Here is a 15776-nt window from a genome sequence, read left to right on the forward strand (position 1 = left end):
CAGCCGCTTCCGGTGGCGCGCGGCCGCGCTTCCGCTTTTCCCGCCCGCGCGCCGGCCCCGCCCCGCTCCCCTAACCCCGCCTCCCTCCCCCCCGCCTCCTCCCCGCCGCTAGCGTCCTGGCGCCCAACTGCCTGGAGAAAGGCCAGGAACTGTCGGAAGTCCCCCTGCAGGTTCCCCTTCCGGTCTGCTATCGACTTCCGCTTTGGGCCGTCAATATGGTTGCTGCGGCTGCCTGGCGGAGCGGACTCTGATCCGTGGCGGAGGCGCAGCTTCTCTGCGGCAGCCGTCCCGCTTCCCCGCCCTCCCCCCCGCCCCTCGCTGCTGTCCCTGGGGCTGGCGGGCTCCTCGCTTCATGGGGGCGGGCCTCCGCGCCCGGCGCTCGGCTTCCTGTTCAGAGGCGCTCTGGCGGTAGGCGGCTGACTCTGCCCGCGCCCACCTCGGCGCGGCGACCGAGCCCCCCGGGAGGCTCCAGGGCCGCTGCGCCTAGCCCGACCCTGTGCCGCCATGCCCCCTGTGCAGCTGGAGAACCACCAGCTGGTCCCGCCCGGAGGCGGCGGCGGAGGCAGCAGCGGCCCCGCGTCAGCGCCGGCGCCTCCTCCCCCTGGAGCCGCCGTGGCGGCGGCGGCGGCGGCGGCGGCGAGCCCCGGCTACCGGCTGAGCACCCTCATCGAATTCCTGCTGCACCGGGCCTACTCGGAGCTCATGGTGCTGACGGACCTGTAAGTGCCGCGAAACCCGTGCCTGCTCCGCCGTTCCCCCTTCCCGCCCAAGCGGCGGAGGGGCTAGCACCGCTGTCTTCCCCTAGAGGCTGCTGTGTTCTCCTCCGTGCGGGGCTGCTTAGTCTAGCTGAACTCCCGGGGCGCAGCGGAGGTGGGGGAGAGAAGCTTCGCGTTTGGGGTCTTTCTGGAGAGGCGGCGACCGAGACTCGTTAATTATGCATGTTGCTAGGCTTGCATTGCGAACCTTACCTTGGGGATTTTTGCTCAGGTTGCCAACAGACCTGGATTGATCTCTTGGCTGGGAGCTTTTTAGCCCAGAGCCCAACATTAGGGTTGAGGAATACATAATCGAGCTTTAAAAAAAAAAAAATCTCCAAAGATGCGAGATGTGTTGTACAGCATCTTGACGGTACATTTTAGATGTGGGTTGTAATTGCTTCTGACTAAGCTTGAACTCGGGAGCTGGGGTGTGTGTCAAATAATACCATCATTTGGATCCCAAGTTTTTTTCTAGAACATTTGGGATCTTAACGCATTTAGTGTAAGTAAAAGGTTTTTTGTAACTGGTCTTCTGTTAGAGTTTCTTGGTGTATGAAGGGAATTTACAAATCAAGTTACCCATGATTAGGGTGTAATCCTTCAGAGTAGGGTCAGAACACTAATGATTTTCAGTGTGTGGAGAAAAGGCACTATAAAATTTGGCGGAGTGTATACTTTACTATTTTGCATGTTTTATTCCAGGTTCAGAAAAAGTTTAGAAGTACGAATTTTTATCTTTTATCTGTTACAAAACAGATCAGTGTTTTCAATGGAAATAATTAGTATATAGGTATTAGGCTATAGAGTGTCATAGTAACTTGTTACTAGAGACTGTTAAAATATTTGTTTGCATATGGCTAAAAGAATTTGAAAAGGTTCCTCTTATTCCTGTAAAACATCATTCTCACATACTGTACTTTATTGAATGGGACAGAAAAAAGTCTACCCCTTTCTAATGAGAAACTTAAGATGTCATGATTAGGGATTATTGTAGTATTTATACTACTTTGCACCATTTATTGTTGGATTTCATAAAAATCCAAGCGTATCCACGAGAAAATTTCATATATGTGAAGGTTATGTGTCCTCTGTTTAGCTATGGAGAAGTGTTAAAAACTGCTGCTATGAGTGGTTGTGTAATTTGTTTTCCCATAGGGATTTGTAGAAATTCTTTGAATTATTGTGGTGTTCTTGCTATTTTAGGACTTAGTTATGAAGAGAGGAACATCTGTTTATTGCTGTAGAATAAGTATACCGTTGTAGTCCCATACACTTTATATAATTATGATTCCCATACTTCTATCTCTAGCATAGACCTCCAGACTCTATATCCAGATGCCTATGCGTAAAGACTTTAACAGGCATTTAAAGTGTACCAAGTCCAGAACCAAACTCCTGCTTCCATTCAATCTCTCCAAACCTGTCCTATCTCACTAAATAATATCGCGATTCTTCCTGTTGTTGCTTCGGCCAAAAATACTGGAATAATGCCTGGCTCCTCTGTTTTCTAGCCCCACAGTACAGTTCAACAGCAGGCCTGTCATCTTTGACTTCAGAATCTGACCACTTTTCAGTATTTCCATCAAGTTAGTCCTTCGCCCACGTTACTTCAGTAGTCTGCTAACTGGTATCTCTACTGCTGCCTTTTCCCTCTTCAGTTTTTTCCTCCACAAAATAGCCAAGATGATCCTTTGAAACCTGCTCACAACCCGCTAGTGGTTCCCCACCTCACTTAGAGTAAACGTTTTTATAGCCACCTATTTATAGGGTGACCGTAAAATTGATGGTTGAAATCAGGACGCTTTTGAGCATGAAAGATGGTGCTGTTAGTAGTAATGTCAAAGCAGCAGGCATAAACTGGAACTAGCTTGGGTAAACCAGGAATGTGGTCACCTTAGCTTTAAGGCCCTATATCAGGGGTGGGGAACCTTTTTTCTGCCCAGGGCCATCTGGATATTTATAACATCATTTGTGGGCCAAACAAAATTATCAACTTAAAACTTAGCCTGCTATATTTGGTCAAATATTTAATTAACTCACCCCTAATGCCTTGGCAGGGCCAGACCAAATGATTTCGTGGGCCTTATACATCCCTCTGGCCAGGTGTTCCCCACATTCATTCATTCATTAATGTGCTAAATCAGTGAATAATCAGGTAATCCCCTACATTGATCTGTGCCTTCCCTCCCTTACCTCTCTAACTTCACTGGCCACTACGCTCCTCCCTGCTTATTCTGTTTCAGGTCCTCTACCTTCTTGATGTTTTGTGATAGTGCGAGGCGCACTCCCCGCTTAGAACCTTTGCTCTTCTCCCAGAAATCTGTGAGGTTTGCTTTCTCACTTCCTTTAGGTCTTTGTTCAGACTTTCTCTGACTGTCACGGGAAGCTCTGCCTCCTCACTCTATCCTCCTCTGCTCACTGCTTTGTTTTGTTTCCTCCTCGCCTTGGAAGCTCAGTGAGGATGGATTTTGATTTGATTGCTTCTTTCCCCAGGGCCTAGGACAATGCCTGACATATAGGGGATTGCCTGATTATTCACTGATTTAACACATTAGTGAGTGAATTTTTAGAATGGTCATTGTAGATCATTGAGAACTTGATGGGAAGATTCGTTGTTGCTCTTGATAGATAAACTTTTTTCTCTCTTGATTTGTGGTTACCAAAGTTAGTTTAGGGACTTACCTTGGAGGTTCCTAAATCATGTATTTTTCCTTGTTCCAGGTAGGAACTGTCCGGGTCAATGTATTAATAATGGAAGACCAGTGTTCTTATAAGAGTCTTATTTCTGCCCCATTTGATGCTTGTCTGTGAACTGTCGAATGAAAAGGCAGCCTTAGCGTTTAAGGTGATTTGGTTTAGGCCCCAGATTTCTGGTTTTTTCTTTGCTTGTCCACTTCCTCCTTCTGCCACACTCCCCCACCTCCACCCCCACCCCCCAATACCCATGCTCCCATCTTAGAGTTTATACTCTGCCTTGACTTTTTAGAGACTTAGCGTAAGTTTCTGTGACTTACCATTTCCAAAAGATTAGCATTTTAAGGCTTTTGCCCCAAATGGTGGATTTGTTATCTGTAAAGGAATTTAAAATAGATTAGGAGGAATTTGGAGGGAGGGGGGATGTAGACAGCAAAGCCTGTCCTTTGTCCCTGAAATGACACCACCTGTGACATGGGATGATCCTTTGAGGGACAGGTGGGAGAGCTGGAGCAATGATTGCTGTGCTGTCTACCCCAAAGGCCCTACTCGGTTCTGTCTCTCTGACACGGGTGGTTCCTATTCTCTCCTTCCCTTGAGGACAGGGGACTTCCCAAGAGCTTCCACGTGTAGCGGAACTCAACAGCTGCTTTTACTTCCGGTCTTCCAATAAAGCCTGACTTTCCGCTTCATCCTCTGGTCTGCTTGTTCTTCCCGCACCTGCCTGGTTCCCCTTATTGCTGGGATGATATCTTCAGCTTCCCTCCCACTGTCTACCATAGGGATTGTAGGTGACTGTAAGCCAGAGCTTATCTTCATAGTTTTCCCTCGTGGTGGGCTCAGTTTGCCTGTACCTGTGGCCTGTGGGTGGGAGAAGAGGATCGAAGGGTCTTGGTGTATATTCTTCAAGAACGATGAAATGTTAGGGGAAGCTTTAGAGTTCAGCCATTGAGTCTTGGACCCTGGGGTGATTCAGGAGGCAGATCAGGACCTTTCCAAAAGCACCTGTGGATGCGAGAGTGCTAACGGTCAGGGGAAATGGTGACATTGGTTGCTGGCTGTCAGTCCTGGAGGACTAGCAAAAAAAGAAATGAGAAAGAACCAAAACCTTACTGGAGCTGTTTGAAAGTAATATAAGTAATTTACATCTACTCACATGCAGCAGCATCATTACCGGGAGACCCTGGCGGACACTGGCTCTTTTGTGTGCTCAGCTGCCAGCTTTGCCCACCATAGCAAAACCGGCAGGATCGCTGCTTGGAAGCCAGGTTCCACTGGATATGGGGAGACTGGCACCTAAGTAGTACTCTGCATCTGGGACCATTTTAGCCTTAAAATAATGTTTTCTCTGACTCTCTGCTATAGTGTGCTCATGTAAAGCTGCGGCTTCATAAATGTCTGAGGTTCGTGCAATACCTTTTGAAGCATTTTGAACGGAGAAAAATGCTCCTTTGTTAGTTTTTCCCTTGTAGCGTATTGCTGGAAACTTATTAAAGAGTTGGTAGCCACACAAGCCTGTAGTGGCCGTGTATCTAGTTTTTCTGAAACCTAACGTGTTTAATAGAGTCAAAGTAAAAACTATTATCATGTTTTCATGAAGGTGAGCATGTATTTAGTCAATTTCTTTTTTTTCTTCTTAGGCTGCCAAGGAAATCTGATGTGGAAAGGTGAGTATGAAAAAAAAAACTTAAATCTGTGTCTGTGTTGCTATATCTATGAGTATGTGTGTGTATGTATGCGAATGAGAGTGGGAGTGGGGATGGGGATGGGCATAGTGCTGCAGATCGGAAACCTAGGCCCAGAGAGCCGGGGGTGATTTTTTTCACGTCATTTCTTTGTAATTTCTTCATCCCTGACAATTCTTGGTGTGAGACCAGCTCTGGATCTTCGGTTTTAAAAACCTTTTTTAAGTCACTGATCAGGTCAAGTCCCTGAGAAGTTGTAAAACTTAATGGAAGAAGCTAAGGAATAGACTGGCTTTAAAAGTTGGCTGCTTGCTTACCATTTGCTACAATGATGCAATTAGATATCTTTAGAGACTTGACATTTGCCTACTATTGTTGCTGTTTTAGAGTTGAGAGAATTTTGATTCAGTTGCAGTTTGAGGCTTAAGATACAACTAAACACTATTATGTTTCCATAGGCCAAAGGAGCAAGATAAATTAAGGTTTCAAAGAAATCTTGTGATGGAGATATTATGGCTACAGCATAGGCTGTTTGACTATATTTTTGGCACTTCTTATGCTCCTTAGTTTAAGTTTTTTAAATACCAAGTCACTGAAGAGGATTTTAGCCTTTATTAATGATTACACTCTCCCCCTACCCTCAACTGACCTTCCTGATAGAATTAGACATAGATCAAAAAGAGGTGAAAGAAAAAATTGAAGCGTGCCTGTGTTCTGGTTTGGCTGGCCAGTTTCAAAGGAAGGACATGAAAATGAAAGTCCGGGTTTGTGCTGTCCACTCGGGTGGGAAGGGCTCTGGAAAACCTCTCCCTTGAGACAGCAGGGTGTGAGAAACCCACGTTACAATAGGCACGAAGGGGGGTGTCCTCCTTCTAGGAGAGGAGCTCATTTGGGAAGCCAAATCACTAACATACAGATATGTCTGTTCTGGAAGAGGAGCAGAGACCGCACGTCCTCTGTAAGCCGTTAGAGTGACAGTCAGTCCTGAGGCTCCTGGCACTGAGGTGGCTGCCAGATCATAATGCACATTTAACGTTTCTGCTGTGTCCCACTCTTGCCTGTGAGGCTTGCTTATTTTCTCTTTTAGGATCCTTCACTGGCAGAAGTCCCAACTGTATTTGTCCCCTTGATTCTTCTCCTTATACTTCCAGTAATATTGCTGGCTGATCCTTAAGAAAGCCTGTCAGGTTATTTATGGGCTATGTGTGTGTTTGTGTGTGTGTGTGTGTGTGTGTGTGTGTGTTTTACCATTTTTGTTGATTTCAGAGGGAAAGGGAGAATGAGAGACAGAAACATCAATGATGAGAAAGAATCATGGATCAGCTGCCTCCTGCACGCCCCCTCACGGGGATCAAGCCCGCAACCTGGGCCTGTGCCCTGACTGGGAATTGAACCATGATCCCCTGGTTCACAGGTCAACACTCAACCACTGAGCCACACTGTTCGGGCACATGCGTGCTCTCGATAGGAGCTTGACTCTATAGCAGTCAGGATTATACTTCAGCAAAAATTTTATTTTGGTGCCTTGTATTGCTGTTGGCAAGATGCAGAGATGTGGATTGGATCTGCAGGTCATTGAACAGCTGTACTAAGATTGATGGGTCAGAATCCAATTGGAGAGAGCTTGTGCTGTTTGGGTCCTGTCTTTGGTCCTGGCCTGTGGAAGATGCTTTTCAGTGTCGTAGGTAAACCATGAGAGGTCTGACTATCAGTTCTGTAGATGACATGAAGTTGAGAGGTCTAGCTAACACATCGATTGACAACATAAAGCCTTTAATTAAGCTTTAAAGACTTTAAGCAGATGATAAAAACAGTGATGAATAAGTATTGAGAGAAAAAGGATTGTAGTGGGTGTAGAATAAAAATAGATATGGTCAGACCTAGCTTTTACTTTTAGTACTCAACTTACTTTCTTTGCTTGGCTTATTGAATATCTAAGTTTATCATTGAAATTCATTTGGTACAGAGTTGCATGGCTAAGTTCTTTTATTATTTAATTTTTTCAGTTGTGCCCTTGCTTTTGTAGGAATAATACAGTTGCGAGCTCTATTTCAATTCTTTCCTCTTACCAAAAGGTTACTAATGCATAACTTATAATTTCAGTTATAAAATTCCTAATTCCTAATTTGGTCCCCTGTGTGACCCAGTTAACGTCTATATAGTAACTTTATATCTGTGAGTTTACTATATTTTAGCAAACAACTTTTATTGCAATATAAAATTAATTTTTAAATGTGATTTATTGCTAAAACATTCTTTTGGATTTATGACAGATAATAAAGCATATGCAGGTGGTATATAAAACAACAATAATTTATATGTATTTAGATAAATATTTTAAGTGGTTCATTTTGTTGTAATGGTTTTAAACAAAGATTGTCATACTTTAGCTCAGATTAAATAAACTGTGAAGTTCTATTTTAAATATGCTGACTTATTAAGAATTGTTTTATTTTTATAGGAAAATAGAAATAGTACAGTTTGCTAGCCGGACACGTCAACTCTTTGTTCGATTACTAGCTTTAGTAAAATGGGCTAATAATGCTGGCAAAGTGGAAAAATGTGCGGTGAGTTAAACTTTTTATTTTATTTTAGATAAAATAACTTTGTGGAATGTTAATTTACAATAGATTCTAATTTTAGTTTTAACTGACATTTGCTGATTTGTTTTGAGAAACATTACTTATGTGAATAATATTTCTGATGATAATGTATAATATATTTCTGTAGAAGCTTAGTATTTGCTTATGGACAGAAAGAAAACTAGGCAATATCTGGAGACATCATTAAGCTAGAAGATATTAATTAGGAGACTTTAACTGAATGGGGGGAATGGTTAACTTATATTTGTATGGTTCCTTAGTTTGCAGAGTACTCCCTTATATTTTGCCTGTTGATTCTTGACAACCCTGTGAGTATGACAGTCAGTATTTCTTATTTTATAAATGAGGAAACAATAAGTTTCCTGGAAGTTAAGTGGCTTCTTCAAGGTCACAGAGCTGATAACAGCATATATCTGTTTGTTTATTCATCTACTCATTCTCCAAACATTTACTGAGCACAGGCTATGGGATATGGTGGATGGAGACTTGAATAAGGAGGCATAACCCCCGCCCTCAAGAAGCTCATAGTATTTTGACTCTTGAATAACGCTTTTGAACTCAAAGGACTGACATGTAGTGAAGTGACCAAAGATGCTAAAAATCTGTTGTCTCTTGATATGATGGGGGAATAAAAGTTTGTAGACAAAGTCTTTTGTACACTGTAAAACATCATTGAAAGAATAATGCTTTACATTATTATAAGTGTTATAAATACTTAAAGAGGTTTATTCCAAGCTTATTTATCAGAAATTTTACAGTTCATTTCATTGTTTTGGAAATTTGGGCACCAAGTGTAAATAAATCTAGTCTGGCTGAAGTGAAGAAGCATGGTATAGTATTTCTGAAAAACCGAAGGTTTCTTTTCAATAGTTAGTTAATTTGGGGTAATCTTTTCTTAAAGATGTTCAAACTTTCAGTGAAAAGTTAGGTATTACTAAAGTATATCAAATCCAAGTGTTCAGTTGTTCAAAATAGTGTTAAATCCTAAATTATACCATGGGTATTTAAGTTACCTGTTTGATACTACTGAGGTGTGCTTCAATAACATATCAAACAAAAACCAAAACTCTTGGTTTTGATATCGAGCCATATTGCATTCATCTTTCACTAATTCATAGTATAGTGTTCTGTTATTTTTTTGAATTGGCTATTCAGATAAGTCATTCTGATAAAGTCTCATTGAATTTATGTTGTTTCCATTTTGTGGATGTAGATACAGATGTGTTTATGTCAAAGATAAAGTCCATCAGCTGGAGAATTAGAGGATTATTTGTGTTTTGACACTTCTGTTCGCAACCTAATGATTATTTAGTGTCTTTAAAGGTGCTTCAGATTAATAGTTCATGATCTTTAGCCATGCCAGACATATTACATGTATAGCTGAGTGTATAAATACACAGTTTAGCCTGACTAATGTTTTATCTAAGAAAAAGAGAAATATCTCTTATTCTATTAGAGCTATTTAAAAAACCCAAAAAAAAACAGCTTTATTGAAATGTAGTTTACATATCATACCATCCACCCATTTAAAGTGCACAATTCAGTGGTTTTTAGTATATTCACAGGAACATGCAACCATTACCGCGGTCAATTTTAGTACATTTTCATCACTTCAGAACTTAAACCATTGCCCTTTTAGCTGTCGTCCCCAAGTACCTGCCCCTAGCCCTCAGCAAGCGATAATCTGCTATTCTATAGATTTGCCTATTCTGAACACTTCATATAATTGAAATCATCACATGTGGTCTTTTGTGACTGTCTTCTTTTACCAAGCATAATGTTTTCAAGGTTCACTCATATTATAGCATGTAGTAGCACTTCATTGTTTTTGGTAGCTGAATTGGATGGGTTTTGTTTATCCACTCATCAGTTAATGGCCATTTAGGTTATTTCCAGTTTGTGGCTATTACGAATAATGCTGCTATAAACATTCATGTGCAAGTTTCTGTGTGGACATATGTTTTCATTTCTCTGGGGTGTATACCTAGGAGTGGAATTACTAGGCCATATAGTAACTCTGTGTTTAATTATTTGAGGAACTGCCCAACTGTTTCCAAAATGCTTGTCCCACTTTGCATTCCTGCCACCACTCTCCCTGCGGACACTTGTTCTTGTGTGACGTTTTGATCCCAGCTGTCCTAGTAGGTGGACGGAGCATCTCATTGTGGTGTTTGCATTTCTTTGATGACTAATGGTTTTGAACATCTTTTCATGTGCTTTTGGCAGTTTGTATATTTTTCTTAGAGAAATGTCTGTTTGGTACTCAGTTAAATTTTAAAGGAAGATTATTAGCCATATTAACAGCTGGTATGTGACTACTTAAAAGAAAAAAAAAACGAACATGCTGATCATTAGGGACCTACATGGAGTCACTAATATGTTACTCAGAACTCAAGTTTTAATCTTTACTTATTTGATTTCTAAGTCAAAGGAGTATAGCTGAGGTTAGTATGTTTTGAGTTGAGCAAGGTGGTTTAGAGTGTTTCATTAGTCACCATGTTTAAGGTAGAGGGACTTGGGCTGATAAACTGTGGCACCCCATTAGGGTCGATGCATGTCTTTCTGGAGGCGGGTCTTTGCTCTTCTTTGGCCTTGGCTTTGGCCTGATGAGCATTTTTAGGGCCCTGAGTAAAGGGAGAATTGGGATGACCTAAATCTGAGTGAAAACCAGTTCAGAAGTTGAGAGAAGGCAAGATCAAAAATGGTTCTGAACATGTTAAAATCAGACACGTTCCAGTCCTGCATTAAGTTGGGATGGGAAAGCAGATCTTGCTTGTTAGAGATTCATAGATTCATGAACAAAAGATTAAGGCCTTTTAGTTAACGCCAAGCTTGCTGTGTGCTAGCAATGGTTCTAATAAAGTAGTGTTGGTGGCATTAATAGAAATCCATTTTACTAGTGTGGGGGCGCAAAAGAATGTTCCTCCCATCTTTCTAAGTTCTTCTGATTAGGCGAATAATCAAATTAACATGAGATTAATAGGAGAAAATGTCCACATTGATTAATCTGCACCTATGGAGGTTACATAAGACTATGAGACTGGAGGACGCACTGGGCAGAGAAGCTTCTATGCTATTTTGGACTAAGGAGAGGGAGGCAGGGTCTGGTATTTCAAAGAGAGAGAAAGCAGGCAATTTACAGGTAGCTGAGAAAGAGCAAACGTGGTAAACATTCTTGCCGGGCCACCCAGAAACAATGGGACGCAGAGGGGAGCCCAGCAAACAGGCTTTGCTAGATTCCTCTGTGTCTGCCACACTGAATTCCATTATGATGCTAAGGTAATGCTCCCTTTCTTGAAACAGGCTTTTCTACCTGAATTCCTTTAGCCAGGTAAGGAGGAGGGGCAGAGGTCCTGTCCGAGTCCTGTTTCTTAAAAATAACCACCTTCAAATATCCCCAAAGTGTATTTGGGATGGCAAAACTCAGGTCCCTTTCACTAGTCACAGAAGGTAGCACTTGTCCTGCTGGGCTTTGCTGGCGTAATAAAGAGTTAGAAGAAACATTTTTGGTTCCAGAGTCTCTGATTGACTGACGTTCTTTGGGCAAGTGTCTTAACCTCAGCCTCAGTTTTCTTATCTCTAAGCTGATGGTGATTGTCTGGTTTTGTCTGTTTCCTGGACTTAGAAAATGAGTGTGGAAATGCTGAGAAAATGTAGGGCATGGTGTGGTATAAGTGCTGGAGACCATATTTGAAGTTGGCCACTGACACACCAGCATTTGCAGGTAGTGGGACCAGGATGGGGAGTGGGGAATTTGGAGATGGGAAGGCTAATTGAAGTGACGTGGAATGGTTAGCTTGAAAATAGGTTGGACTTCCCCATTTTGAAGGGCATGAGAGACTAAGTATTGTTCCAGAATAGAAGTAGAAGGTAGAAGTTTCAAGGAAATAGATTTCAGCTTTGTGATGAGCTCTGGAGCTCCGATGCCCTTGTGAAATGCACTGAGGAGGGAACTGCTGGGAAGTATTGGGCATGAAGTTGACCTAGATCTCATAATGAGCAGTGTTTATTGAGTGTTTTATATGTTCTAGGCACTGTTCCAAAGCTTTCATATGCATTAACTCTTTTTTTGTTGGTGCTAATCCTCACTGGAGGATTTTTTCCGTTCATCTTTAGAGAGTGGAAGGGAAGGGGAGAGACAGAGAAACATTGATGTGAGAGAGACACATCGATTGGTTGCCATGACCAGGGCTGGGGATGAAATCTGCAACTGAGGTACGTGCCCTTGACTGGAGCTGAACCCGGGACCGTTCAGTCTGTGGGCGATACTCTATCTACTGAGCCAAACCGGCTAGGGCTGCATTAACTCTTAATCCTCAGAACAGCCTCGGGAGGTTGGAAATCATCTCCATTTCACAGTTGAAAAAACTGAGGTACGGAGGGATTAGCTAACTTCCCCCAAGGTTATAGGGTCAGTTCAGTTACAGAGTTAGCATTGAGACCAAGGTAGTCTGGGTCCAGGAGTCCACACTTCAATGCCAACTGTTAAAAATTTTAACTGAAAGTCTTTTTAAAAGAAAGCGTTTGTCATTTATTAGGCCATTGCTAGCAAAAAAAAAAAAAAAAAAAAAGACTGGCTGGGGCAGGGAGTCTAAACCACCAGCAACATGGCTAGGTAGGAAAGACAGACATGTCCGTCCCCTGGAGTTTTGCCAGTGGTTGCATACAGCCAGTTGGGGGTGGGGAAGATGTAAGCCATTCTGAAAGGCTTTCCATCCGCTGTAGACAAAGGGGGAGGAGGCAGGTGTAGCTAGGGCTAATTCCATGACTCTGTAAAGCTCATGTGTCAACACGAAGAGGGGGCTCTTGGGGTTCAAGGTGCCTGGCTCTTCTCTCTTTTTAGATAATCTCTGGAACAGCCAGCTGGCAGTTAACTTAATAATTCCAACCTACACTGAGGAGTCTGCGCAGTCTTTAGTCGGTTTTGCGCTGCACCTAACTGATTGACCCCCCTTTCTGTCTCTTCCTTCCACCCTCTGGCCTTCTGTAATTTAATTTAGGACACCTCAGCATTTTCTCCTTGTCACCAACCAACTCCAGAAGTCTGTAAGAGTAGTAAAAAGGATTTTATTCTACTTATGTTTTCTAATGTGATAGTGTGTATCTGGAATGTTAAGGATGAAGAAACGAATTAAATTAATAGAAGGTTCTTGTTTTCAAAAAGATACTGGGGGAAAGTATTTTTTAATAATTTGTTTTTTTAATCCTCACCTAAGGATATATTTTGTTTTGTTTTTAATTGATTTGAGAGAGAGGAAGGGAAGAGAGAGATACATGGATGTGGGAGAGAAGCGTCAGTCAGCTGCCTCCCACTGCCTCCTGCCCAGGGACCGAACGCACCACCTTTTGGTGCCCTGGACGACGCTCTAACCAGCTGAGCCACACCGGCCAGGGCTGGACATGTTTTGAAGAAATATTTTGTAATAGCAAATACCTATATTAATTCCCCTCGAAGTTTACTTTGGAACGAATCAATGACATTTGAAGTGAAAAGTTGCTAGTTTCCAAGGAAGCGTAATTAATACATTACCCTTTGCTTTAAAGATGATCTCGAGCTTTTTAGACCAACAAGCCATCTTGTTTGTGGACACTGCTGATCGCCTGGCCTCATTAGCTAGAGATGCTCTGGTCCATGCCCGCCTCCCTAGTTTTGCCATCCCGTATGCCATTGATGTATTGACTACTGGGTCTTACCCACGGCTGCCAACCTGCATTAGGGTAAGTACATTCTCTCCCGTTCTTAAAATCTGAAGGCTTTGGCTTTGGATCTACTATATTATTAAGTAGACCACCAAAAACTTTCATACTTTTACAACAAACATTTATTTGTTTTTTCCTGTATAACTAAAATTGTGTTTTGTTTAAATAAATTGGGGTCAGAATGTGAGTAGCTATGAAAATGGGTGGATCATTTTTTTTCCGTGAGGGAGAACAGATATGCAGGTGTAACTTACATCTATTTCCCATATGAAAATACGGCATGCTGCTTGCTTTGGGGAAGTGTTTTAAACATTTACTGTGCTGGTTTTTGACTGCCTTGGTAGTATTGGATTTTATACTTCTAAGAAGTGGTGGACATCATCTCGTGGCAGTAAGTTGGTTTCATAAATAGAGCACGAAGAAGATCATGTTGCATGACCATCTTAGCTGAGTGACTGGTGGAATCACGTGGCACTCTAATGCATGAGAATAAAGGTCACTATTATTGGGTGTAGAAGGCAGGAATGAGTGTTAAGATTCTCTTGGGTAAAGTAAGGAAATACTACATTAAGAAGACACAGCTAAAAATTATGCCCCTTTGTACATTATTTTAAAATCACTTACATTTTTTTGAAGGACAAAATTATTCCTCCAGACCCAATTACCAAAACTGAGAAACAAGCTACCCTCCACCAGCTGAACCAGATTCTTAGACATCGGCTTGTAACCACCGATCTTCCTCCTCAGTTAGCAAATCTCACAGTTGGTATGTACCTGAAGGGTCTTGTTTTAAGAATTGACTTGTTGGAAATGTTTTTTTTTAAAAGCTTTTGGGATTTTATTAAAAGAAATGTCATCATGAGGTTTGGCCCTACAATTGTGGTGGTGTTTGAACCTGTGGCTGGTCAGCCCTGTCATTTCTCTTTTATGACCTGGAAATACAGTGCTGGTATTTGAAGCTGACAAGCGGGTGAGATCACTGTTGTTCCTTGATGCTAGAAGAGTTGCCTTTGGTTGCTTAATGACCCAGAACCTGGCCACTACTTATGCAGGAACCACTGAATTGTTTGAACATTTATGAAAAAACATTCAATCTATTTAAAATTTCTTTTTTTTTTTAATGTATATATTTTATTGATTTTTTACAGAGAGGATGGGAGAGGGATAGAGAGTTAGAAACATCGATCAGCTGCCTCCTACACACCCCCTACTAGGGATGTGCCCGCAACCAAGGTACATGCCCTTGACCGGAATCGAACCCAGGACCCTTCAGTCCGCAGGCTGACGCTCTATCCACTGAGCCACACCGGTCAGGGCTATTTAAAATTTCTTCTAAGCAAGACTGAAGGTTCTGGGTTAGCAAAGAGCTGCTTACTTTTTTCTCAGCAAAGTAGACTTACTCTTCTTCTTTTAAAAGCAAATGGCCGGGTGAAGTTTCGAGTTGAAGGAGAATTTGAAGCCACCTTGACTGTAATGGGAGATGATCCTGATGTTCCATGGCGTCTTCTCAAGCTAGAAATTCTAGTAGAGGATAAGGAAACAGGAGGTAAATCATGAATATGGATTGAAATCATAAGTATTGATTTAAATGTTGGAGTTTTTTATATCATTGAAACATTTTGGCAGAATAATAAATACGGTTAGCAATTGATCCTGTAATTTGAAGCAGATTTTATGGTAATCATAATTACCTACTGACCTTAAAGATTTCAGTGTTTAAGTATAATGTTCTCTAGTTTCCATAGATAGTTTCAGTTCTTTTTTAAAAAATTTATTATTAGTTAATATATTTTTCCATAATTGGTACTATGACATGATCTGTACGCTTTTCTGATTAACCACTTTGTTTTCTCCTGTGAATGGAAGATGGACGAGCCTTGGTTCATAGCATGCAAATCAACTTTATCCATCAGCTGGTACAATCTAGGCTCTTTGCTGATGAGAAACCTCTTCAGGACATGTACAATTGCCTGCGTATCCTTCTGGAATTTGAGACACATGTTTATAAGGAATTTGTGTCTCCTTCTCACCTCCACATTTCCATCTGCCCCTCATCTTGAACTGCAGCAGCCTAAACTCTCCCCATCCACGTTTTTGGGTAGAAATGGGGCTGGGGAAACTAGTCAATGTGAAGAATAGTAATCTGAAGTAAACCAAGTTGTAAACTTACTGTTGACTTTGCGGGTAAAATAAAAGATGATGAATTAGAAGTAGTACTATTTGGAGAAAAAATAGTACTCTGGTCTACCCATATTCTCTAAACTATGATGAATTAAGGGGCAACTTAATGGTTTGTTTATATTGGATCAAAATTAAATATACATTTTTCTAAAACT

The 15776-nt window shown here is 41.8% G+C and overlaps 1 protein-coding gene across 1 annotated transcript in view; it reads left to right on the forward strand.

The window, feature by feature from the left end:
* The first annotated feature begins 217 nt into the window (after positions 1-217).
* The window catches only part of MED14 (mediator complex subunit 14), a 59667-nt gene continuing 44108 nt past the window's right edge, over positions 218-15776 (forward strand). Inside the window, exons 1-7 of the mRNA XM_008153031.3 lie at positions 218-719; positions 5093-5119; positions 7599-7704; positions 13285-13458; positions 14077-14206; positions 14858-14986; positions 15307-15414. Coding sequence (XP_008151253.1) covers positions 505-719; positions 5093-5119; positions 7599-7704; positions 13285-13458; positions 14077-14206; positions 14858-14986; positions 15307-15414 — 889 coding nt within the window. The 5' untranslated portion in view covers positions 218-504. The remainder of the gene's footprint in view (positions 720-5092; positions 5120-7598; positions 7705-13284; positions 13459-14076; positions 14207-14857; positions 14987-15306; positions 15415-15776) is intronic.

This window comes from Eptesicus fuscus, chromosome 1 (genome assembly GCF_027574615.1).
Source record: "Eptesicus fuscus isolate TK198812 chromosome 1, DD_ASM_mEF_20220401, whole genome shotgun sequence".
NCBI classification, from domain to species: domain Eukaryota; kingdom Metazoa; phylum Chordata; class Mammalia; order Chiroptera; family Vespertilionidae; genus Eptesicus; species Eptesicus fuscus.